Source organism: Homarus americanus, unplaced genomic scaffold (genome assembly GCF_018991925.1).
Source record: "Homarus americanus isolate GMGI-L3 unplaced genomic scaffold, GMGI_Hamer_2.0 scaffold52823, whole genome shotgun sequence".
Classification (NCBI taxonomy): domain Eukaryota; kingdom Metazoa; phylum Arthropoda; class Malacostraca; order Decapoda; family Nephropidae; genus Homarus; species Homarus americanus.
This window is the reverse complement of record NW_024741405.1, coordinates 6,911-31,402: the sequence shown is the minus strand read 5'-3', so window position 1 is coordinate 31,402 and position 24,492 is coordinate 6,911. Positions and strand designations below refer to the sequence as shown.

General features: G+C 41.5%; 1 protein-coding gene across 1 annotated transcript; it reads right to left on the bottom strand.

Moving 5' to 3' along the window:
* Positions 1-435: 435 nt before the first annotated feature.
* On the bottom strand, positions 436-23,578 carry LOC121875893 (trimeric intracellular cation channel type 1B.1-like; the record flags this gene model as incomplete). Its single annotated transcript, XM_042380624.1, is given in 9 exon segments — positions 436-545; positions 1,293-1,421; positions 1,817-1,904; positions 4,744-4,832; positions 7,203-7,298; positions 8,257-8,259; positions 10,941-11,065; positions 11,067-11,090; positions 23,373-23,578. Coding segments are annotated over 9 exon segments (766 nt in total), but the record flags the coding sequence as incomplete, so codon positions are not given.
* Between the last annotated feature and the right edge of the window lie 914 nt (positions 23,579-24,492).

The following is a 24,492-nucleotide window of genomic DNA, read 5'->3' as shown; positions in this document are numbered from 1 at the left end:
CATAATTTGCTAACGAGTCATGACCCAGTGTTTGGCGTACAAGCTGTCACGAACACAACAACCACACTGGGTTAACGAGCTGCATGACCCAGCCAACTCCACTGGCCAACCATTACCCCAGTATCAATAATGTGGCTGATTACCATCCAGGTTTATTGTTGAGAGAGAGAGAGAGAAACCATTTCCACACCTTGCGTCTCCCACCCAAGCACGGTGACGCCTGTACATCTCAGACACAACCTGACTACAACCAACAGAAACTCACCAGCTGGATAGATAATAATAATAGTGTGTTACTGAGGAAAACAGTTTACATTAGCATAAGATACTTACTACAAGACATTGGTCAGACTGGTAAGTGGTCACACTCTCAAACATCACACTGCTGCCTCACTCTTTCTTATTTTTCCCATTACCATTTTTGACAGCACTCACTTCCCCAGCAGCCACCTCTGTCAGCCAGAGTTTGAGCCAAGGAGTCCCAGATGGGAATATACAGACAGGTCTCAAAAGGCAAAAATGGATCATGGATGCCCAGAGAGAGAAAGAAAGTTGCAAGAACAACAGGTGCATGAGGTAACTATTGTACTGTGCTGTGTTGTGCTGTGCTGTGCTGCTGCAGTGCTGTTGTGCTGTGCTGTACTAAGTAAGTTGTAACTGGGCTGTACTGTACCTGTACTGTACTGGTACTGTACTGTGCTGTATCATTGTATTGTACTGTAATATACTGTACTGTACTGTACTGTACTGTACCATCAGCTGTATCATAAGGCTGAATAATTGTACTGTACTGTACTGTACTGTACTGTGCTGTACTGGGCTGTATTGTACTGTACTGTACTGTACTGTACTGTACTGTATTGTATTGTACTGTATTGTATTGTACTGTACTAACACTAACTTAACCTAGCCAAACACACAAATTGTAATATATTTTTATTATGAAAAATTACAAAACATTTATGGTAGCTGACTGTACAAGTGATGGTGCTAGAGTGCACAATGAATTATGATAACAATTCTCGCTATTTTTTAGACTTTACTAAAATGTGTGTGTGAGAGTGAGCCCCATCCTTACTTCTGGCAAACCTTTTAGGAACAAAATGCTTCTTATATTTATAAATGACATAAAAAACACATTATTGACAATTATTTACTCCCTGGTTATTACTATTAATTATTTACTCCCTGGTTATTACTATTAATTATTTACTCCCTGGTTATTACTATTAATTATTTACTCCCTGGTTATTACTATTTACCCGTGGCTATTATTGACTATTTACCAGTAACTACGAACCTTGAAATAGACGAAGAAAATGCAGATGCCAAAGTAAACAAGGGCGTGAGGAGCCGAGATGAGGTCTGTCTTCTTGTCCAACACAAAGATGAGAGCAGCAGCGATGGACGCCTTGGTGGGGCTGTCAACGATAACGGATGAGTTACAAAACCTGCTGGGCTACGGTATTTATTGATAGTAAAACACCACTAATCCACACTAATTGGGTTTAGGTTTAGGGTTGGGTTAGGTTAGGTTAGGTTAGGTTAGGTTTGGTTAGGTTTGGTTATGTTAGGTTAGGTTAGGTTAGGTTAGGTTATTTTGAAATCATCAACAATATTTTGAGGTTAATTATTTGGTCTTAAGCCTTACATATTTAGATTAATGCCACAGATAGGTGGAGAGGACAACAGGTGGAGGTGGGGAGGACAACAGGTGGAGGTGGGGAGGACAACAGGTGGAGGTGGGGAGGTCAACAGGTGGAGGTGGGGAGGTCAACAGGTGGAGGTAGAGAGGTCAACAGGTGGAGGTACTCACAATGTAGGCTGCATGACCTCCACAGCCGCAGGGGTCCAGACTCCTCGCATCAGACGCTCTAAGATCTTCAAGAAGCCTGAACCATTACCTGAGAGAGAGAGAGAGAGAGGAGAGTCTGAGTGTGTGTCTCTACCTGAGGCAACACACCTTACTGAGGCAACACACACTCATAGTACAGTAAACACACTCATAGTACAGTACACACTCATAGTACAGTAAACACACTCACAGTACAGTAAACACACTCATAGTACAGTAAACACACTCATAGTACAGTAAACACACTCATAGTACAGTAAACACACTCATAGTACAGTAAACACACTCATAGTACAGTAAACACACTCATAGTACAGTACACACACTCTGTACACACACTTCAGTAAACACACTACAGTACAGTAAACACACTCATAGTACATACACACACTCACAGTATACACACTCACAGGCATACACATCACAGTATACACACACCTCACAGTACAGTACACACTCACAGTAACAGTACACACTCACAGTACAGTAACACTCATAGTACAGTACACACTCATATACACACTCACAGTACAGTACACACACAGTACAGCACACACTCAGTACAGTACACACTACAGTAAACACACTCAGCACACACTGTATGTACACACTCACAGTAACAGTAAATACACCCACAGTACAGTAACACACTCACAGTACAGTACACATCACAGCAAAGCACACACTCAGCACAGCACACACCTTACAGTACAGCATAGCACACACCATAGTACACACTCAGTCACAGCACACACCTGTAGCACAGTACACACTCACAGCACAGCACACACTCACAGTACAGACACACTACAGTACAGTACACACTACATACAGTACACACTCACAGTAACAGTAACACTCACAGTGCAGTATACACATAGTATACAGTATACACAGTACATACCAGTATATACACAGTACACACTACAGTATAAAGCACACTCACAGTACAGTACACACTCACAGTACAGTACACACTTCACAGGTACACATCAAGGTATACACACTCACAGTACAGTACACACACTACAGTACACACAGTACAGTACACACTCACAGTGCAGTACACACTACAGTACAGTAAACACACTCATAGTGCAACATACTCACAGTACAGTACACACTCACAGCAGTATACACATCATAGTACAGTACATACACACTACAGATAGTACACACTCACAGTACAGTACACACTCATAGTAGCACCACAGTAGCACAGTACACACACACATACTTCACAGTACAGTACACACACAGTAAGGTAAAACATACAGTATACATATACATACTCATACAGTACATCACAGTACAGTACACACTTACAGTACATACACACTCACAGTAAGCACACTCACAGTACAGTAACACACTCACAGTACAGCACACACTCACAGTATACACATACAGTACACATCACAGTACAGTACACTCACAGTACAGTACACACTCACAGTACAGCACACACTCACAGTACAGTACACACTCAGTACAGTAAACACACTCAAGTACAGTAAACACACTCACAGCAGTACACTCCACAGTACAGCACAACTCATAGTGTACAGCACACACACAGTACAGCACACTCACAGTACAGTACACACTCACAGTACACACTCACAGCATAAACACACTCACAGTACAGTACACACCCAGTACACACACTACAGTCACAGCACACACTACAGTACAGTACACACCATGCACAGTACACACTCACAGTACAGCACACACTCACAGTACAGCAACACACCATCAGTGCACACACCACAGCACAGCACTCACAGCACAGCACACACTCACAGCACAGTACACACTCACAGTACAGTACACACTCACAGGCACAGCACACACTTACAGTACAGCACACACAGTAATAAAACACCTACAGCACAGTAAAACACACTCAGTACAGTAAACACACTCAGTACAGTACACACTCACAGTACAGTACAGCAAGCACACTCACAGTACAGTACACACACCACACGTGCACAGCACACATAGTACACACTACAGACATACTACAGTATAGTAACACATCACAGTACAGTACACACTTACAGTACACACTCACAGTATATACAATCACAGTACAGTACACACTCACAGTATACACCTCACAGTACACACTCACAGTACAGTACACATCACAGATACAGTACACACTACAGTACACACACACTACAGTACAGCACACACTTCACAGCAGTAACACACTCATAGTACAGCACACACCACAGTACAGTACACACCAACAGTACAGTACACTCACAGTACACGCACATATACAGTACACACTCACAGTACACAGTACACACAGTACAGTACACACTCATAGTAAAATATACACACTCACAGTACAGTACACACTCTGTACAGGCACACACTCATAGGTACACACTCACAGTAAGTACATACACTCACAGTACAGTATACACTCATAGTACAGAAACACACCATAGTACAGTACACACAGTACAGCACACACTCACAGTAAGTACACACTCACAGTACAGTACACACTACAGTACAGCACATCCTCACAGCAGGCAGTACACACTCACAGTACAGTAAACACTCACAGTACAGTACACACTCACAGTACAGTACACACTGCACAGTAAGTACACACTCACAGTACAGTATAATCACAGTAATACAGTACACACTCACAGCACACACCAAGGTACACACACCACAGTACAGTAAACACACTCACAGACACAGTACACACCTCACAGTACACACTCACAGTACAGTACACACTCACAGTACAGTACACACTCACAGTACAGTACACACACTCACAGTACAGTACACACACTCACAGTACAGTACACACTCACAGTACAGTACACACTCACAGTACAGTACACACTTACCCTTGATGGTGCCAATAAGAATCATGCTGAGGTAGCCGTTGGGGAAGACTTTGGCTGCGTGAGTCACACCATCGTTGATTTTCTTCACCCTGCAATGATTAACGGTTACAGTGTCTCACTACAGTGTCTCACTACAGTGTTTCACTACAACAGTCCAGACAGTTAATGTGTTCATACTAAAGCACTGTACCTCACTAACTACCCTCAGTACATACAGTAGTGACAAAATTTACACCATTTATTATAATTACTAACATTTTAGGGTAATTTTATCATCCTTAAGGCATGTCAGAAATAAATTTAGAGTAAGTAAGTACAATACAGTACAGTACAGTACAGTACAGTACAGTACAGTACAGTACAGTACAGTACAGTACAGTACAGTACAGTACAGTACAGTACAGTTCCATAATGAATAAAGTTAAGATACAGGCTGCTTGGCACCTCAGAGTGAGGCGTCCTGTCCTGTTTCTTCAGTGTACATCTTATCGTGTAATACATCCACAAAATTATTACAACTACCTGCACGCAATACTGTAATGAAGTACATGTACAGTACAGTATTAATGAACGTCGTGCACAGACTTGGTGAAGGACAGTATTATACAGGATGTACCAAGTATTACACAATCCAAAAATAGCCCAAATCTTAAGACACTTTTAGCCATGTAAAAAGAACACAAAAAATTTCAGAATAATTATGTACGTTTACAGTGATCCCTCGGTTAATGAACACAATTCGTTCCAGAAGGTTGCTCGTTAACCGAAAATTTTGTCAACCGAAACCATTGTTTCAATGGGATTTTGGGTAATTGGTTCCAGCTCACCGAAAATTACATACAAACTAAAAATGAATGCAGTAAAGTACACTTACTTTGAAGTGTGCATGTAGAAGGCTCCTGGTTGATGATGATGGGAATTAGAAGTGGGGGTGGAGGAGAAGGGAGAAGAGAAGGCATTGGGGTGGAAGAGAAGTCACCCCATGCTGCCATTTCACCCATAAAATTTTAGTTCTCTTGGTGTAATTCAAGATTATTTTCTTTAAATCAACACTGCACTGCGCTATATATTATCAATATGTAAAATAAACTTCAGAATGACCAATAATTGTACTGTACTGTAAAAACATAAAAATAGTTTGTTCGAGAGAGTCTGAAGCAAGAAGCTTCCTCCACTGAGCAGGGACACACACTGACGCCATTTTGGGTGTGTTGAGTGGCTGTTTGGCGTGCTGAAAACTAGTTCCCTGTACTTAAATTACAGTATGTTAAATAATTGTCAAAATGACTAAAAACTTTAATATATGACTTGGAAAATTATTGAATAGTACAACCTTCTTGATATTTACTCAAATGGTAACGCATTTAAGCCCCAAAACCGATTACTGTATTAGCGGACTAATACTACAGCTGGTGAGCAGGCGAAAACACGTTGGGAAAAATTCGTAACGAATTCGTTAACCAAAATTTTTTCTTTAACCGAAGTGAAGAATCTTATGGAAGGTAATTCGTTAACAGAAATTTCGTTAACCGAGGCATTCATTAACCGAGGTGTTCATTAACCGAGGGATCACTGTACAGTGAACCCTCACTTTACGCGGTCAATTGAACCCACGGAGGCCCGCGTAAAGCGAGAAGAGAAAGAGAAGAGAAACGCATAAAGTGAACAACATAACATATGGGATTAATTGAAATAGAGACCGGGCCGACCCCCAAACTCCACTTTTTCCCGACACAATACCTATGTTCTAGTAAAAATAACATCTTAATTTTATGAAAATAACATCTTAATTTTATGATGGTACATCCACACAATTAATATTTAAGAGAAATAGAGAAATACAGTCACCAAGTTAATGTCCATTCAAATAATGGACTCAACTCCCTCCCCCTCTTCTCACACTGCTGGCTCTTCCCTCTCTGAGAAATGTTTGGGGGAAAACACTAGATTTTAAGGTATAGTAATAAATAATACCTCAAACTAAAGTTAGGATAATATAATTCACATTGCTGGATTCCTTGTAAGACCAGGAATATTTTGAATATAAATGTCATATATTTTGCACAAAAGATAACATATTTACTCAGAGTAAACAAAATACTTACAGCAGATCTAAAATTTGTATGTCTAATGCAAAATCTATGATGTTTATATTCAAAATGATCATCATATTGTAAGAATTCCAGCAATGTAAATTATATTCTGGCCGGGCAATTTGTATGAATTTTATGAGCTAAATAAAAAAATTAAACTTCACCCGCGTATATGAGTAGAAATTCCGGTTCTGGCAGGGTACCGCGTAAATGTAGAAACGCGTAATAAAAACCGTAAAAAAAAGGGGGTATTACTGTACTTGAAATTAATTTGAAAGAAAACCGCTGTGAGTGCTTACCATGGCTCTTTAGTGGCTCAGGAACAGAACCTAATTTGAGGGCATTAGTTCTCTCACACACACTCACCTGTACACCTCCTTCATGGCAGCAAGCAGGACTTTAATGGGAAGGAACTTGGCGATCTTGTAGCCGATGTCAAATGGAGAGTAGAAGATGACGTACCTGCCAACATATATTGTATTATTACCTTCAAAACAAATATATAGAGGTGAAACACAGGTGAAACACAGGTAATACTCAGGTGAAACACAGGTAATGCTCAGGTGAAACAGGTAATACTCAGGTGAAACACAGGTAATATTCAGGTGAAACACTGGTGAAACATAAGTAATACACAGATGAAACATTAGTTACAACACCTGAAGCAGGCCATCATCAGTCAATGGTATGGTAAGCTTAAAGAACTCTGTGGACTAAACAATAAGACACACACCCTCTCGTTCCTTAGCCATCTCACTAATGGTGACTCATCTGAGCAATCAAACAACCATTTCGCTACTATATGCCAGACGCTCCCCCGGCTTGACACAACCACTCTCCCTGCTTACCTACCAGCCCCCTTTCTCACTGACCGCACTCCAGTATATATTGAACAATCTCCAAGATCAGACCACCAACAGCCACTCACCATCAACCATACCAAGACCATGGTTATGCACATCAATCTCTCCTCTGACCTTGTCCCACCTCCCTCCATCACATTGGACCCCAACACACTCCAGGTTGTGGACTCCACTTAGCTCCTCAGCGTCACTATAGATAAAATAAATTGGAAAACTCACGTCAGTACAATTGTCAAGTCCTCCAGCTTTCGTCTCCACCTCCTTCATCGTCTCAAGTCTCTCAGTTCCCCCACCTGACCTCTTGAATGTTTATACTGTACAACATTCATAATGCCTAAGCTGGCCTACGCTTCCCCTGCCTGGTCTTCCTCATTAACTGCTACACAACAAGGACTCCTAGAGAGGGTGCAGAAGAAGGCGTACAAGGCTATTTTCTCCCTCTCCTACGCCACATATCAAGGGGCGCTCAGTACTCATACCCTCTCTGATCATCACCATGACCTCATCTGTTATCGGGGAGAAGCTTCTGCACCATCCTCAACACCGGCTCCTCCTACCACCTGAGATCCATTATAAAGATTATCAACAACTCATTGTTAACCTTTTTGTTCACTGCCTATCTCTTGCACTGTAACTGTACTGAAATTCCTCGTTAAATGACTCTCTCCTTGTTATTATATACAGTGACTCCTGCCAGATGAACACACAAGACACTGGAGCTTAACCACAGACTAAAACTTCACATCAACCTTGGGTCATAACTCAGCAGCAAAATTACTCACAAGAACAATAATGCAAAGAATAATATCACCAAATAGTAAGGTCACGGCCCCGTCTCTGGTCTACACACGCTCCATACTCCGATTTGTTTCTCTTATGTGACGACCAGAAGCATTGTGGTGCCATCCCTTAGTGAATGGCTACGGACTGAGCTGTGGCAGCTGTCAGTCATACACCAAGAACCTCAAGCGTATATACTGTATACGGTAGTTGGGTCACAACTGATTCCATGATTGGCAGAAGGATGGTGTACAGTATTGTGGTGAGCCTTAAGAGTGGCAACACACACACTACTGGTACAGTCTCCTCCTGTACTAACACTACACAATAAGCTAGAGCAAAGAACAGGCCAACACCTAGTGAGGTGAAACTACGAATGAAAAGATTGACATGTGTTACAACTTACCACACGGCCATAGTGTGGCCAGGAGGAACTTACCACACGGCCATAGTGTGGCCAGGAGGAACTTACCACACGGCCAGTGAGGCCAGGAGGAACTTACCACACGGCCATAGTGTGGCCAGGAGGAACTTACCACACGGCCAGTGAGGCCAGGAGGAACTTACCACACGGCCATAGTGTGGCCAGGAGGAACTTACCACACGGCCATAGTGTGGCCAGGAGGAACTTCCCACACGGCCATAGTGTGGCCAGGAGGAACTTACCACACGGCCATAGTGTGGCCAGCAGGAACTTACCACACGGCCATAGTGTGGCCAGGAGGAACTTACCACACGGCCATAGTGTGGCCACGAGGAACTTACCACACGGCCATAGTGTGGCCACGAGGAACTTACCACACAGCCATAGTGTGGCCAGGAGGAACTTACCACACGGCCATAGTGTGGCCAGGAGGAACTTACCACACGGCCATAGTGTGGCCAGGAGGAACTTACCACACGGCCAGTGAGGCCAGGAGGAACTTACCACATGGCCATAGTGTGGCCAGGAGGAACTTACCACACGGCCATAGTGTGGCCAGCAGGAACTTACCACACGGCCAGAGTGGCCAGGAGGAACTTACCACACGGCCATAGTGTGGCCAGGAGGAACTTACCACACGGCCAGTGAGGCCAGGAGGAACTTACCACACGGCCATAGTGTGGCCAGGAGGAACTTACCACACGGCCAGTGAGGCCAGGAGGAACTACACGGCCATAGTGTGGCCAGGAGGAACTTACCACATGGCCAGAGTGTGGCCAGGAGGAACTTACCACACGGCCATAGTGTGCCAGGAGGAACACCACACTGGCGCGATAGTGTGGCCAGGAGGAACTTTACCACACGGCCATAGTGTGTCCAGGAGGAACTTACCACACGGCCATAGTGTGCCAGCAGAACTTACCACACGGCCATAGTGTGGCCAGCAGGAACTTACCACACGGCCATAGTGTCCAGGAGGAACTTACCACACGGCCATAGTGTGGCCAGAGGAACCTACCACACGGCCATAGTGTGGCCAGGAGGAACTTACCACACGGCCATAGTGTGGCCAGGAGTGAACTTACCACACGGCCATAGTGTGGCCAGGAGGAACTTACCACACGGCCATAGTGTGGCCAGGAAGAACTTACCACACGGCCATAGTGTGGCCAGGAGGAACTTCACCATACAGCCATAGTGTGGCCAGGAGAACTCACGACGCCAGTGAGGCCAGGAGGAACCACACACGGCCATAGTGTGGCCAGGAGGAACTTACCACACGGCCATAGTGTGGCCAGGAGGAACTTACCACACGGCCAGTGGCCAGGAGGAACTTACCACATGGCCATAGTGTGGCCAGGAGGAACTACCATAGCCATAGTGTGGCCAGGAGGAACTTACCACACGGCCAGTGAGGCCAGGAGGACCACCACACGGCCATAGTGTGGCCAGGAGGAACTTACCACACGGCCATAGTGTGGCCAGGAGGAACTTACCACACGGCCATAGTGTACAGAGGAACTTACCACATGGCCATAGTGTGGCCAGGAGGAACTTACCACACGCCATAGTGTGGCCAGGAGGAACTACCACACGGCCATAGTGTGGCCAGGAGGAACTTAACACGGCCATAGTGTGGCCAGGAGGACTTACCACATGGCCATAGTGTGGCCAGGAGGAACTTACCACATGGCCATAGTGAGGCCAGGAGGAACTTACCACACGGCCAGTGAGGCCAGGAGAACTTACCACACGGCCATAGTGTGGCCAGGAGGAACTTACCACATGGCCAGAGTGTGCCAGGAGGAACTACCACACCCATAGTGTGGCCAGGAGGAACTACCACATGGCCATAGGTGTGGCCAGCAGGAACCACACAGCCATAGTGTGGCCAGGAGGAACTTACCACATGGCCATAGTGAGGCCAGGAGAACTTAACATGGCCATAGTGTGGCCAGGAGGAACTTACCACATGGCCATAGTGTGGCCAGGAGGAACTTAACATACGGCCATAGTGTGGCCAGGAGGAACTTACACAGCTGTAGCGCCAGAAGCAGCTGGTTGTTCTTGAGGGCACCAAGGATGGGCCCACCCAGGAGGAAGTTGGTGAGAAAGCCACTAGCAGAGATAGCCAACATGGACGACAACCAGTTGGCCAGAGGGGTGTTTACGGGAGAAGGGGAGATCCTGTAGTGTGGTGAACAACTCCTTACTTAACACAACAACTATTACACTCATAATAATGATACTATTACTAATATAACAATAATAAAGGAATAATATTAACAATAATAACAGTAATAATAACAGCAATATCACTACTACACGGTAATCATCAATGTGCACATTAATTAAAGAGAGGTTTAACATTAATGTCCCATTTCTAACTCCCAGAAAGCTCTAGATCCAACCATTCCAAGAACATCCTTGTCAGACTGGGTACCAAGGATATTTAATGGAACCCTTGAGTAGTTAAAGGATCAAGGCTGTGCTGGGAGACAATTTTTATAAGAAAATAATAAAATGAAAGATGATGATGATGATAGAACCTTAAATATGATAGAAATTGAGGATTCTAGCACCCTGAGGTAACATTTTATAATAAACTATTAATTGTTATTTATGGTCATAAGAAGTTTCCATTTGTTTGAATCTTGTGGCAGCTGTGATTGTAGTTGAGATGCCAATTCATTAATATATTTTTCTTCATTATTTAAACAAATATACGAACATTAGGAAACTTGTCAGGACGTTAAATAACAATTAATAGTTATTATTATAAAAAATGTTACCTTGTTACGCTAGGTTACGTTAGGTTAGGTCAGGTCAGGTCAGGTCAGGTCAGGTCAGGTCAGGTCAGGTCAGGTCAGGTCAGTGACTCAGGTGGGGTCATGGATCCTTTGGAGACTGTGTACAACAATTGATAGATGTAATTAATAAACAAAGTACTGTTTTTACATATACTGTATAAGTGTTCATTAAACATCATTAACTCAAACATTGCAGAGGCAGATCCAGGCATATCAAAAGGGGGTCAGAAGTTGTGGGTGAGGAACATGCCAAACACGGTGTGACCAGCTGGGGAAAATTGTTTGAAATCTGGCTAATATCATGGACATTTTGAGGCCATGTGCACTTGATATTTGGGAATATTCTGAAGTCAATAGTAATTACATTTTACTATACAAACACACCTGAAGACAATGGCCAGGACCAGTGTATCAACAATTATGGTTATTTGTACAATATACGGTGCAAGCATTCTGATCAACACCACATCAGGCCACCCAGCAGAGAACTTGTTTAAAGAGTTCACATGTCTTCTGTATCTCCTTAATTATGAAAATGTTTGTTGATATCTAGGTATCTACAGGAAGGTGAGACATTAATCTTGATATATGTATATATTTAATAATCTTAAAATTTAACTTATATACACTGGTACGTGGGTTTCAGGTGTCAACACTGAGCTTCTTTCTAATTCTACAATGTTAGCCAATATGAGGTGATCCAGAAGACCTCGAGGCATTGTTCTTGCCACGTCTGACAAATATGAGGTGAGCCAGTAGACCTTGAGATCTTGTTCTTGCCACGTCTGACAAAACAACCAGCATAATATGGTAGAAAAACCAGAGTCACATCACTTAATTCACAGTGATGCTTAGAAACTTGTTCTATTTTCTTAAGTTAACATTATAAGGCAATATTCAGTTGTCCGGGAATTAGGAAGCTAAAAAATTTTGTTACTTCATCCATGTCACCAGGAAAATGCCTAGCGCCCACAGGTGTTTCCTCGTAATATTTTGGTTGTTTTGTTATAACCCGCACATAAAAGCCTCAGCCTTAAAATTCTCAAAAACTGAAACAATCAAACGACCAAAGTAGGGCCGTCACCATCTGTGACTGGCCCCAAGTCCCAGATGACACGTGTCACTGAGCGGAGAATAAACGGTTTATCTATGTTCATAGTGTTTGGTAGCTGCAGCCTTGGGAATACTGTACATTGGAAGCATAATGTGTTGTATAATGGTAGACCCTGCTGCCATTATTTGACCCAAGTCCCAGGTTGATGATCTGACTTTCTGCCTCATTTACACACAAATTGTAGGGTCTCAAGTGTTTCTCTTACTATTGACAACACAATATATCATGTAGAACAATAATAATACCATGATGCAGAACAATAACACCATCAAGAACAAACTTATAACAAAAAGTGTGTGTGAACATTTTTGTACAGTGAAACAGACTAGGTGGCAGTGTGGTTCTAAATATACCACAGAGAGAGAGAAGAGTCCTATCCACCAACACAACTCTCACACTATCATCTCTCTCACTACTTCATCTTCTCACTATCATCTCTCCCACACACATTATCGTCTATATCTGACTTATCATGAACAACAGGGAGGAAGGCAGTACAGTAAACAAGATAGCCATGTCTACAAGTAATGTATATTTAACCAAAACATTTAACCCTCCTCCTCCTCCATGATACCAGCTGCTGCTACTTCCTCTTTCATAAGGACAATACTTGGCAAGGTTTAACCAGATAGTTCCACTCAGCTCATACTTTCTGCCAAATATTGTCTTGCCACTGAGACAGACAACAGCCTCTACTCTGAGGTCTACTGTATAATGAAACTTCAATTGTTTACCCTCATTAACCTCCCTAGTGCTGACCTAACCCAATGATAACTTAACCTAACCTAATACTAACTTAACCCAACACTAACCTAACCTAATACTAACTTAACCCAACACTAACCTAACCTAATACTAACAGCAACACTAACCTAACTTAACAACACTAACCTAACCTAATACTAAGTTAACCCAACACTAACCTAACCTAATACTAACCTTAACAACACTAACCTAACCTAATACTAACCAACCTTACTAACCTAACAACCAACACTAACCTAACCTAACACTAACAACACAACACTAACTAACCTAATACTAACTTAACAACACTAACCTAGCAACCCAACACTAACCTAACCTAATACTAACAACTAACACCCCAACCTAACCCAACCCTAACCTAACAACCCCAGTAAACACCAGGATTTTAAGACCTTCCTGTGAAATAATTTAAGGTGTTTGGTTAATTCTTCAGGTGTTAAGACAACCACGACCAGGTGAGAGGGAGGAGGTGTGTCAGTAATATTGGAACTGATCGATGAATTGGAACTGATGCGATGAATTGGAACTGATCAATGAATTGGAACTGATGCTATAATTGGAACTGATCGATGAATTGGAACTGATCGATGAATTGGAACTGATACGATGAATTGGAACTGATCGATAATTGGAACTGACGATGAATTGGAACTGATGCGATGAATTGGAACTGAATGATAAACCCGGTAATGTGGCGTGTGTAGAGTGAGCAGTTAACATGTAGAATTGCCACGGAACTGACTCCTTCCTGTAAAAACGGCACATAAGAATCTACTGAATAACAAAAACACGAGAAATGAGTTAGTCTAGTCCACTGATATATCGCCGATGGTTCAGTCACCTCCAGTGAGTCAGTTCATTCCACCCAGTGGAGTCAGTTCAGTCCATCTCCAGTGAGTCAGTTCAGTACCCCAGTGAGTCAGTTCAGTCACCCCCAGTGAGTCAGTTCAGTCCACCCCCAGTGAGTCAGTTCAGTCCACCCCGAAGTCAGTTCAGTCCACGCCAGGAGTCAGTTTAATCACCGCCAGGGAGTCAGTTCAGTCCACTAATATATACGCCAGTAAGCCAGCTCACTCCATCTTACGTGAGTCAGTTCAGTCCACCCCAGTGAGTCAGTTCATTCCACCTCCAGTGGTCAGTTCAGTCCACCCCCAGTGAGTCAGTTCAGTCCACCCCCAGTGAGTCAGTTCAGTCCACCCCCAGTGGTCAGTTCATTCCACCTACAGTGAGTCAGTTTGGCCACCTCCAGCGAGTCAGTTCAGTCCGCCAGAGTCAGTTCAGTCCACCCCCAGTGGTCAGTTCATTCACCTCCAGTGAGTCAGTTCAGTCCACTAATATACGCCAGTGAGTCAGCTCACCCCATCTTTCGTGAGTCAGTTCAGTCCACCTCCAGTGAGTCAGTTCACTCCACCTCCAGTGAGTCAGTTTGGCCACCTCCAGTAAGTCAGTTCAGGCCATCTCCAGTGAGTCAGTTCAGTTCATCTCCAGTGAGTCAGTTCAGTCCACCCCCAGCAGGTCATTTCATTCAACCCCTCCAGTGAGTCAGCTCAGTCCACCTCCAGTGAGTCAGTTCAGTCCACCCCAGCGAGTCAGTTCAGTCCACCCCCAGCGAGTCAGTTCAAGTCCACTGATCATTCAGTCCACCCCAGCGAGTCAGTTCAGTCCACCAGTGAGTCAGTTCAGATCACCCCAGTGATCAGTTCGACCACCCCCAGTGAGTCAGTTAGGTCCACCCCCAGTGAGTCAGTTCAGTCCCTATTTGATAAGTTAATATTTATCCAGAATCTCCAATAACGTGTAGTGGATCCCAGGACACACACACACACACACACACACACACACACACACACACACACACACACTCCACTCACTCACACACACACACACACACACACACACACACTCACTCACTCCTCTGCTGCCATACAAGCAACGTGAGGTGTGGTGAGGAGGTGTGCCCTGAACAGAATCCCAAAATTCCTGGCATGGCCACTACACTGCACCATCCACCGTTACTCCACTCTACTTCCCTCAACAAATAATATTTTCCTCTCCCGTGTGTGTGTGTGTGTGTGTGTGTGTGTGTGTGTGGTAGTGAGTGGTGGTGAGTAGTGAGTGAGTGTCCTTTACTAACACATCCTGGATGGTGTTGTGAGATAGAGGAGGATAGGCAACGCATACAACCATATGGCGACCAAGGAAAAATATAATAGTGTCCTTGACATAGTTGGCGTATACTGCTACTAAGCATTCTCTACTCTGCTCCAACATTCATTATATCCCAAAATATTTCATTGTTCTCACTTCAAGGTTAAGGATGTGACATACAGTACTTCCACCTAACTCTACATTTCTAGGTCTTAACACACACACACACCAGTGTTATTGGGTGTTAAAGATACTATGTCGAGTATTAAGACTTTGTTTAGTGTAATATTGTGATGGTCAATAAACTTACCTGTTACTGTATAGATGTGTGTGTCCAGGTACATTGTATACCTGTACTGTCTAGGTACATTGTTTGTATACCTACACTGTCCAGGTACATTGTTTGTATACCTACACTGTCTAGATACAGTTAGGGACTTTTCCAACTGTTACAGTCAGTGTTGTCAGTCTTGTGAACCTCGGGAGTCTCAACTCGCAGTCTCTCCTATTGTGTCAGACTTTCATCACCTAAAGAATAACATGTGATTATATTGAACACAACGCACCAGCTCCTCGTTAAACATATTATGACTCCTGAATAAAGTCAGGTCGGGATAACGGGGAGTCAGGCACAAAATTTGTTAGTGTTAAGTTGATAAATAAAACATTATCACGCCGAATGGGTTTGTGCATTAGGTATCTTTATAGTACAAAACTCCCTTAAAGGTGGTGGGATAACATTATTGGGAAGTGAAGTTATTTTGCATTGTTTTAATTTTTGAGTTAACGGCAAACACGAGGACCCCACAGGCTGTTGTCACCAAGTTTATGAAAATCAGTAAAAGCAGTTTGTGACCCTTACTATCAGGTGTGTGCCTTGTAGCATAAGGTGGAGGCTGGCACATTATTATTATTATTATTATTGTCTTTTGGGAAGGAAGGCTGTGTAAAGTGATTGGTGGATCTGTTTTAGGCTGTATCACTGTCACGATAATTATTAAACAAACAAAATGTATTTTTATAATAACTTTAATAATTGTTATTTAAGGTCCTGACAAGTTTCCTAATTTACGTATATTTGTTTAAATAATGAAGAAAAATATATTAATGAATTGGCATCTCAACTACAACACAGCTGCCACAAGATACAAACATTTGGAAACTTCTCATGACCATAAATAACAATTAATAGTTTATTTAACAAAATGTTACCACTGAAGTGCGGTCGTTGCAGCTTTGTTGGCTTTACATAAATAACAAACTCAATTTACTGCACTGTTTGTCAACCTGGTATAATTAAATCATATTTTGTGGGAGATGAAAAAAGGTAGACATATGGCAGCTGCCAAACAGGGAGGTACTGGGAAGATATTGGAAACATAATGTATTTGTCTAATATGGAGCCCACCCTGCCATATGTGACCAAGTCCCAGGTTGATGATCTGACTTTCTTGCCTCATTTACACACAATTGCAGGGTCTCAGGTGTTTCTCTTACTGATGACACAACATACATCTGATTTATTGTTTAACACACATATATTGTTTCTCAGAAGTGATCTTTTTTCATTTTGTATTTATGGTTCTTTATTATTTTTATTATTATTATTATTTGATTTATATTTTAGTATTTATTATAAATTTCATTTACTGAATTATTAGTAGTAGTAGCAGTATTACATCACCTCTGAGGCCCTGATGTGGGTCAAGTGACCTGTCCCGTGGGCTAATCCTCCTAAAAAAATTTTTTTTTACATAAAACAAAAAAAATAATTCATGCATTTTAATAAACAAGAAAGAAAAATCAAAATCTTTAATGGATGGATCTAAAATGCTATAGAGATTAATATGGAATTTATAAATACTAAAATGTAATGGAATTTACAAATACTACAATGTAACTAAAGTAAATAACTGTTCAAGTTTGGAAAGATTCTTAACACAATGCTTTAAAGAGGATAGTAATTTAGTGCTCTGATAAAATTAAATGTATGGTATACCGCATACTCACTAGGGTTGATCCAAATTATAGGGTGAAAATTTGAAAGTTCTGAACCAGCGAGCACATGGTGCCCCCGTAAAAGTACCTCATGTAAACTAGTGAAGCTTTGTATAAAATTTGAAGAAAATTGGATGATGTTTAGGGATCCCATAAAACGATTAGTTATTTTAGTCTCAAAAATTCTGCTCACCTCAGGGCCTATTACAAGGAACCCATTGTCCTGTCATACACACCTTCTTGGGAAATTCTGAGGGAGGTGTGAGACCAGTGCACCTGGGGCCTTCCACCAAGCCACATGGATGGCAGGACCAATTATGTTCTTTAGATCTTTCTCTTCAGAGAAACAGTTCACCCTCACTGCTCACAAAATACAGGACCCCTGAATATTGAGAAAAGAACTGAAATTTTGCCTGAAGACATGTTTGGGAATGCAAGTTATCAAAGCAAAATGTGTGTAAATTAAAATTCCAACTTTTAATTTTGGACCCCTCTAATACTCAGGTATAACTGAAATATTACTTTCAGTAGATGTAGATTATCAAAACAATACCTGTATGACCACCATCAACCTAACAAGGCCTTCAACTCGGTCAACAGGAAGCCCTCTGGTGGACCCTCAGCCGTTTGTCTGCCCACCAAAATTCATCGCCATTGTGAGGCAACACCACGATGGCATGAGCAGTGTCCTGCAAAATGGCACCCAGTCTGAGTTCTTCCCATCCAAACAGAGGTAAAACAAGGATGTGTACTGGCACCAACTCTCTTTCCATTTTTAATGGCTGCCTTACCTCAAGTCAGTGCCAATTTAAGCAGAGGGTGGACATCCAGTACGGATGAAGGGTCTCTTCAACATAAAATGACTCAGAGCAGGCACAAAAGGTATGAGGCAGCTTCCATTACTGAACTTCAGTATGCAGGCGACCTCACCCCTGTCGCTCACACTGAGCATAACCTACAGGAAATCCTGCAAACTCACAGAACACATACACACTTGAGCCTTGAGGTGAATGTTACTTAAGACTCAAGTTCTCTTTCAGCCTGCCCCTGGTTCAGCCACCTCCACAATCCATCCAACCAACAGTACTACCCTCTCTAATGTTGCCACTTTCCAGTATCCGGCTCCAGCCTGTCACCACTGCAGGACATCGTCTTGCTGTCGGATCAAATAATGCATCTCAAGCCTTTCTGAACTCCACCCATGTCTTCTGGTGGGGAGCTGAAATTATCTACAAAGTTACTGTATATCGAGCAGTGGTCCTTCCCACCCTGCTATATGGCAGCCAGACATGGGTCACATGCAGAGGCACCTCAAGGCATAGCTTTCATCAACAGTCGTTCCATCCTCCGAGTTAGCTGGAAGACAAAGAGAACAAATGCCAGTATTCTTGCTGACACCAACTGGAGGAACATCAGGCTACCATTACCCACGAACAACTCTCAGCTGGACTGGCCATGTTACCACACGGACGACAGTAGACTGCCAGCAAGCTACTTTACCGGTCACCCTAACGAATAGTAAGCGGCAGCTGGTGAGCCAGCTGAAGAAGGTATAAGAGATAGTCTTAAGACAAACCTGAAAAAGTGCCGATCGACCCTCACCTGGGAGGCGATCACTCAACCGTACACGCTGGAGGGCACCAAACAAAGGTGTCAACTTTAGAAGTTAGCCGACTGCATAACAGGGCAGACAAACGCCAGCATGAGACACTGCGCCCCTCCACTCCAGGTGCAGCCCTCACCGTGCAACATCTGTGATCGACTCTGCGGTCCCATATCGGCCTCTTTAGTCACCTCAGACCTCACCAACCTAGGTGACATCATAATAACTCATATCATTGTATATCACAGCTGGATGATCGTCATACTTAGATTCAAGTGACAAAAAAGTATTAGTAGTAGTAGTAGTGAGTATTTTATTGTTGGGAGGAGGGCTGACACCCTGCTATACACTTAGGACTACTACATGGTCTATATCAGTGAAAACTATAGTAGGTTTTTTCTCAACCAGGACAAGATGCCCGACCCCTTCTCCAAGACACAAGCGTTTGCCATATACTTAAGCTTGTCATGTGGGTGTTCTTTTAAATGTACACCACCAGTAATGATGTCAGAAGCAAGAGTATCTAAGTGGAATTGTAGATGAGTAAAGCCAAGGAGTTGAACTAGCAGCAGTTAATGACATCTCTAACCTAATTTAATTTCATATTAATAAACCATTTCTTAGAGTATGTTAGGAATGTATATACAGTAGTTGTATATTATAGCACCTTTAACCTAATTTAATTTCATATTAATAAACCATTTCTTAGGTATATCAGAATTAAAGGTAACTACTGACTGTGAACCCAAACCATCAATTTCATAATTTGTATTTCACTATACATAGAAAGTATTATTATTAGTAAGACAGTGAACTTTACACAAGCACGAGGTCTAAACCACAGACAGTTCAACAGCTTTTAGGAGGAAAATGAGAACACACACACAGACTGCCATATCCCACTGATGTTCCTCTGGTTAAGTCGAGAGTCATACTGAAGTGATTTAATGAACTGACATTGAAATACAGATGTTTATGGAACAGAAGGAAAAAGATGTGCATGAAATGAGAGATAATGAGCGGGTTAAGGTGTAGCTTTGGTGGTGGATATTACAGAGCTCTTAAATTACCTCAACACAAAGATACAAGGATGCAATAAATTGATAGCAGAATTTTATTACAACATTTGTGCTGAGATGAAAATGCAGCTTTGTTAAATGCAACTTGCAGAAGTAATCTATCACATCAACCTGAAGTCCTACAAGACACACCTGATGCCAACACAGAAATACTGCATCAAGATTTCTAAGTTAAAGGAATGCATTCAAAGAAAGATTTGCTGACTTCACCTTGAGGAAGATTTAAAAATTTTTCAGAACCCATTCTCTGTCAGTGTTAATGAGGCAAAACATCTACAGTTGGATCAGTGTGATGCTGTTTGAAGACAACTTTTGATATTAGTTCACACAACATTTCTACCCTAGTCTATTATCATATTCAAATAAGCGTCTAATTTTAAGATAATTTTTCATCTATTACATTACCGTCACAAGCACGTATAATAACGTAGTGTATGGCAGATCTTTCTCTATTGTCTTCCATTAATCTTCCGCCATTATCGCCTTCCTCACCTCCCACTCCACGTGTCTCCTTCATAAATCATCCGCGTTCCCGTACCGTCGCGGCCAATCAAAGAGGTTTTTTTGGGGAGGAACAAATAAATGATTTGTGGTTTAATTCATGTATTTTGACGATCAAATTCGGTTTTATTTTTGGATCTATCATTTTCAAAATTCAAATTCATTTCCGACCATGGAAGTTTCGATGGGTGTCCTTAAATTAAATAGAGTTGATAGGGAGTTTTGGGGAAAACAGAAGAAACTATAGCATCGGTGTTGTACTTCATCACTTCTTGGAAGAAGCTGTCCGCCTATACCCCGTTAGCGAGAATTAGCGTCACCAGCCTGTACTAATCTCAGGAGAGCGACAAGCAGAACCAGACCAATAAGGTAAGAAATAAGTGATCATCAATGGAGAGTCAGTGAGGTTAGGTTAGGTTTATGTTTTATTAGCGTGTTTTTTGGTGTATTTGGTATTAAGCTAGCCATAATTTTTGTCGGAAAACGCCCCAGCAAAAAAAAAAAAAGCGATATAAGAAAAATGGCCAATTTCCACGACAATGAAGAAGGTCATAACCAATCTAAACAAAATAAATACACTAGAAAAATATATGTTTTACTTTCTAACAGAGTTGTCTGCACTAATGTAAATTTACCCAAAGTTTTTGAGTGTTGATGTTGCATTTGTTTGTCATACGTGGGACCAAATTATCAGCATAGTATGTCCATGTTCAGAAGTACACATGTTTGTGAACAGAACTTTTCTGTAATGAACATTAATAAATCTTGGCTTGTTCTCAATTTACTGATGAGCACTTGAATTCAATACTGAAGGTTGCTGCAGCTCAGTCATTAGCTCCAGATGCCAAGTGTCAGGGGCAGCAGGCAATAACACTATCAAGGTTACTATACAACAGGTCCGACTAATATGTACCCAATGTGGCGGAATGAAGTCAAATAATGGTCCTACATGAATAAATCGGACTGCTAATCACTTCCGACTAGTATTTGGTGCCAGAAAGTCACAAAATTGGTAAACTTAATTTAATCTGAGTTAATAGATCAAGTGCATGTACCTAACCTAATCAATCAATCAACTAATCAATCAATCTAATCTAACTAATCTAACCTAACCTAACCTAACACAACTCAGATTAAATTAAGTTTACCAATTTTTTTACTTTATGACACAAAATAATAATCGAAGTGATTCACAGCTCAAATTACACTTATACGACCATCATTTGACTTCATTGCGACTACATTTGGCTACATTTGGATAATTCCTCGCTCCGTCGGTACATGCACGCGAATCTATTAACTCAGATTAAAAGAAGTTTTCAATTTTTTTTACTTTCTGACACCAAATACTAGTCGAGGTTGTGTTAGGTTAGGTTAGGTTGTGTTAGGTTAGGTTAGGTTAGGTTAGGTTAGGTTAGGTTAGGTACATATCGATCTATTAACTCAGATTAAAGTAAGTTTTCAATTTTTGTGACTTTCTGACACCAAATACTAGTCGAAGTGATTAGCAGTCGAATTCAGCTTGTAGGACCATCATTTGACTTCATTCGGCTACATTTGGGTAATTAGTCGGACCTACTCGACACACAGTACAAGCAGGGCCTTAGTGAGAGCTTCACACTGGGAGGACTGTACCGTGCCTCTAGGACTGTTCCACCTCCCTTATCTTGCAGCACTACTCCCGTGACCCTCAAGTGCTCATAATAACATTACAGTGTGTACTCATATTAACTGTACTATATGAGTTAAGACATCCGTGCTCATACCGTAATAATGTCAAGTTTTGAAAAGGAGTTTATTCTATTATATAAAAACTAAATAACTACTACAGTACTGTATACAATATACATTAGGTCAGGTCTAATAAATAACAGATGTAATATATTATTTGGAGGTTAACTACAAGTTATTTGAGGCAACAACAGTGTTAGGTGGACGGACAGACCCTGACACGAGTTTATTATTAGTATTATCATTATTACTATCGTTTATTATCAAAATTATTATTACAATTATTAAAGATTATTATAATTATTATCATACTAATTATTGTAATAATCTGTCTTGGGCATCCTTAATAGATTTAAAATAGAACATAACCCTCAACTGTGCAGGTCGGCATAAAGAATCTAAACTTACGTCCTGAGTCATGACATATGGACATTATACACCAGTACCCAGGTCATGACAAATGGACATTATACACACCAGTACCCAGGTCATGACAAATGGACATTATACCAGTGCCCAGGTCATGACAAATGGACATTATACACACCAGTGCCAGGTCATGACAAATGGACATTATACCACCAGTATGAGTCATGACAAATGAACATTATACACACCAGTACCCAGGTCATGACAAATGGACATTATACCCACCAGTACCTAGATCATGACAAATAGACATTATACTCACCAGTGCCCCAGTCATGACAAATGAACATTATACTCACCAGTGCCCAGGTCGTCGCGGACATAGAGGCAACAAGTACAATGAGCTATGTCAAAATAAGGAACATCTTCAACGGTGACTTGATTAGCCATCTCTAAGCTTCAGGATCCATCTTTAACGATGATTATACCTCTACCAATCACTCTTGAAGGCTAGTTAGGTTGTTATCTGGACACTGACGGTATAGGAATGATGAAGGAGAAGGTGTGACTCGGTTGAGAATAATTTCTCTCTCTGGCAAGACCAAAAATCTACCCTGGCCAGAAACCCTCCCTCCTAACCTATTGCCACATTTAACCTTTAATCTTTATAATTAATCAACATATTACTAAATACAATAGTAATTTATAATCTTATTTAAATCATCACAAAAAATACATTGTAATCTATGTTATATTAGTAATTATCTTTGTAAAATAGGTATAGAAATATTATGTGGCATCACTAGGAGTACCACACCTGCAGATCCATCAGGTGACTAAAATAAACTAGAGTTATTTAGTGTTTAATTAATATAAACCACAAAATAAACCTTATAAAACATAACTATATATATTAAATCCTTATTAAAACACATATTATCTATATTTACTTTACATATAAGGTTACATGAGTTAAATATAGATCATTTAGATGTTGTTTTATGGTAATGATTCAGGGTTCCTTCACATACCTCAAAGAAATTATGTTCTATCTCTTATTAATAAACACCTGTACTATACCTGTTACCTGTACCTATACCTGTACTATATACTGTACCATATACCTGTACCATATACCTGTACTATATACCTGCCATATACCTGTACCATATACCTGTACTGTACCATATACTATATTACCTGTATACCCCACCATACCTGTATATATACCTCTACCTGTACCATATACCTGTACCTGTACCATATACACCTTACTATATACCTGTACCTGTACCTATATACCTGTACCTGTACTATATACCTGTACCTGTACTATATACTGTACCTGTACCATATACCTGTACCTGTACCATATACCTGTATACCTGTACCTGTACCATATCACATACCTGTACTATATACCTGTACCTGTACTATATACCTGTACCTGTACATATACCTGTACCTG